The sequence below is a fragment of the Pyxicephalus adspersus genome, chromosome 11 (genome assembly GCF_032062135.1).
Source record: "Pyxicephalus adspersus chromosome 11, UCB_Pads_2.0, whole genome shotgun sequence".
In the NCBI taxonomy this organism is placed as follows: domain Eukaryota; kingdom Metazoa; phylum Chordata; class Amphibia; order Anura; family Pyxicephalidae; genus Pyxicephalus; species Pyxicephalus adspersus.
In genome coordinates, this window is record NC_092868.1 from 57,831,146 (window position 1) to 57,834,981 (window position 3,836).

General features: G+C 40.3%; 1 protein-coding gene across 1 annotated transcript in view; it reads right to left on the reverse strand.

Moving 5' to 3' along the window:
- Window positions 1-202: 202 nt before the first annotated feature.
- VSIG2 (V-set and immunoglobulin domain containing 2) overlaps window positions 203-3,836 on the reverse strand; it is a 13,293-nt gene continuing 9,659 nt past the window's right edge. Inside the window, exons 6-7 of the mRNA XM_072426152.1 lie at window positions 3,566-3,713; window positions 203-1,172 (exon numbers count right to left, since the gene is read on the reverse strand). Of these exons, the coding sequence (XP_072282253.1) occupies window positions 1,067-1,172; window positions 3,566-3,713 (254 nt within the window). The 3' untranslated portion in view covers window positions 203-1,066. The remainder of the gene's footprint in view (window positions 1,173-3,565; window positions 3,714-3,836) is intronic.

Genomic DNA, 3,836 nt, shown 5'->3' on the forward strand with positions numbered 1-3,836 from the left:
TTTCCTGCTTCTATAAATTCCAAATCATTCATTCTGGTGCTTGAGCAGCCACGAGGAAACCTCAGCCCTGGTGGAGCAAACCTGCTGGGACTTGTGGTCCCTCCGCGGCTGGGAGACCTGTAAACCCTCCTTTGTACAATATGGCGGCTATTGCAATAAATATTAATAATAATCAATCATTGGGTGACAACAGCTGGGAGTAAACATTTGTAATTTATTATAAAAGGAAAACGAGAATAATCCCAACCAATCACATACAAGAAAAATGTATCCAAAATATCTTTACATTGTTATCTCTCCTCCTCTGTTCTGTATGTATTTATTGAAATATTTCTTAAATAAATTTTACATAGTGCTGCAAATGTGTCATTGTGTGTGGATAATATTATGTATAGTCAAATCTATACAAACCAAAGCTTAAATCTGAGCTGGGGGCTCCTAGGAGGAGTGCACAGGGTGCTGGGATGATTTTAGGAAGCCATGCACAGCACTCATTAGCTTTGCCCACCAGCTGTGATTTGCCTGCATTACATAGGGAAGCACAAAGATCCAGTAATGATCTCAAGGTCTAAAATAAAATATGAAACAAAAATAGAAATATAAAAATGTAATTAGAATATTGATGGGGGGAGGGATGTAAAGCAAACAAAATACAATAAATTACCTCTGGCCTAATTATTTCTTTATCTGGAGGAAGTAGAGAGATTTTAATTGCTGGGTGGATTTCTCACAATTTCCGGTGCACTCATGGTACACATTACAGCAATTGATGCTTAAAAAACAACTGCAGAACAATCAAAAAAAGTTTTAGCATCAAAAGTTACTTTTTGTTTTGCCCCCCCTCCAATCCCCACCCCTCTGTATATGAGGAATCACCCATAGTTTAGAGCCAATCCAATGACAGCCATACACTGAAAGCAAAGGCTCTCATTCACCTTTTCTCCTTAGCCAATCACAGAGCACCTTGTATTCTTTAAATGGACAGTGATTGGCCAAGGAGATGGGGATGATGTATTCCTATAGGCTAATAAAATAGCACAAATCCGGAGGTGTCTATTTTTGCATGTTAGACTATACTATTGTCTTCACGTCTTCCTCGAGATTCATGAGAATGATTGGTGTTCACCGAGCGCCTTTGCTCCTCCGGCACCATCGGAGAAATGGCGTCCTCTCTGCAGGTAAAGGAGAAACATTCATTAATACAACACAGGTCGTCACTACCCGTCCATTACTGGGACATCAAATGCAAATTTATATTTTTGTAAATCAGCGTTTTAAGGGGAACAAAATATCCGAACGGGTTATTTCCATCAATTATATTTTTCTATAGAAAATGGAGACAAAGCTGGGTCTATGGAAGCACCTGATCCCAAAAAAGTGATGATGTATCCACCGCGTTCAATAGATTGGCCATTCAGCTTTTATCTGGATATAGAAGCACTAAACCATAAAGATTTGTGCAAAATGCCAACACGTTGACGCACCGCCTTCCTCAGGGCTTCTATAGTTCGAAAAACCTCCCCAAAACTGCTGAATGGACATTTTTAGTATTTCTTTGCCTGAGCAGATAACGCAATCAGGACAATCACCCTGTGCCTGGCATTCTCTGTGTCTGCAGGGGGGAAATGACTTAATAATACAGAGAATGGCGACCTGCAAGGCTTCTCTCCTGATTGCAATATTTATGTGAGAACATGGAGAAGATCTAAGCAGGTTACATAGGTTGAAAAAAGACATCAAGTTGGGAAATAAACATATCCCAGATATAAAACTCCATAAGACATAGATGGTCCAGAGGAAGGTAAAAACCCCCGGGTACAATTTGCTTCACCAGGAAAAAAATTCCTTCCTGATTCCATGAGACAATCAGATGTTCCCTGGATCAGAAGTCTCTGTTATTTTTACTTTAAATCCTTAATCCCCAGTTATATTCTGTGCTTCTAGAAATCATTCAGCTTTTTCTTAAAGCAATCTATAGTAGTTGCTGAAACTGAGGGAGCTGATTTCACATTTTCATAGACCTTACAGTGAAGAATCCCTTCCTTATCCGGAGCTTAAACTTCTTTTCCTCCAGATGCAAAGAGCGCCCCCTTGTGCTTTGTAATGATCTTACAGTGAATATTGGGGAAGAGAGTTCTCTATATGGACCGTTTATATATTTATACAGGCCGATCATATCCCCCCCTTATACGTCTCTTCTCAAGGGAGAATAGATTCAGTTCAGCTAATCTCTCCTCATAGCGGAGCTCCTCCATTCCTTTTATTAATTTAGTTGTCAAATTTCTAAGTCCTGAAGAAGTGACTAGATTGAGGCTCCTGAAACATGTTGCCATTTTTGATTTTTTTTGATTAAAGACATGCCATCATAATATTCACATTTTGAACCCTTTTACACTTTGGCAGAACTGAGACTGAAACCCATAAAACAGATCATAGAATGGATTCCGCTATAAATATTACAACTCCAATCTGATCCTAACCACAACCAGAGCAGATTGGCCATACAAATTGGGTTCATTAGCTGTTGTCAAGATTCTGCATAAATTATCAGTTAAAAGGTCAACCAGTGCAAAACTTGATGCTAGGAATGGTAAAATATATCCTGTGGGTGAATCTCTATGGCAGGGATATTGAAGCTAGATATTGGTCTAGCTAAATATAGGGTGAATATTAGGAATGGATTTGTGAAGGGTTCAGTCTTTTACGTCTATGGGTGATGAATCTTTCACATCAAGGATCAAATATTCCAGCGTATAATAGAGGACATTTTTAATTCTGAGCAAATGTTAAAATGAATTGATTCCGCTATTGCTTTTATAATATTAAGATACCAAAATTACCCTCCAGGAGCATTGGATCCAAACAGAACATTTAGAGGACAAGTCACTATGGGAATATTGGATCCTAAGGGAATAATTCGTAAGAACATTCACCCAGATGGGAAAAAACATAAACGTGATGAAAATACAAAATAGCCCAAAATGATTATCTCACCACAGGAAATACTCGAACCTATGATACAACCTGAAGACAATTGATCCTAATAAAAAAGTAAGCTAAGAACATGAATTAATGGACGATTCATCTCCTGCCATGGGGTTTGACCCAATCAATGGCTCTGATTTATTAAAGCTCTCCGAGGCTGGGGAGGATACACGTTCATCAGTGAATCTGGGTGATCCAGCAAACCTGAAATAGATTTCTTCCAAGTCATTTGCTATTTGTTAATGTTTTGAATCCTGGACCAGATGCAGTCCATGTTTGCTGGATCACCCAGGTTCACTGATGAAGTGTAATCCTCTCCAGCCTCGGAGAGCTTAGATATCCCTGCTGGGTGGATGAAGCTTCGAAATATTCTAAAATCATTCCACGAAGACCTCTGGAACAGAGCGCTGTTTCCAGTAGCAGCCAACCTTCCCCATGTTTCTGGGAGTTTGCGTGGGAATGGGAGATGGAACCGGGCCGGAGCTCAGATGTTTTCCTTCTTATGATTTTCGGCCAATTATTATATTCTTGTGTAGATAAATGAAGGAATCGTGTCCCTGGATGAAGGAGCTCTGCCCACCTGATCTCATTGCCAGGATAGTCGGGCTTTGGCACTTCCTTTCTCTTCTTTCTGTAGCACAGGAAAAAGAAGACGATGGCTGCGATCAGGAGCAACGCCAAGATGACACCCACAACAGCACCCGCTACCGCTCCGGCCTGTGCAACGCCTGCCAATACACGGAACCGAGATTCAGGGGGGAAATATACAGATACATAGGAACAGGTACCGAGATTTATGCCTGGGGTACAGGACAAGAGAAGTAGTACTGTGCAGAGTCCATACATACAGA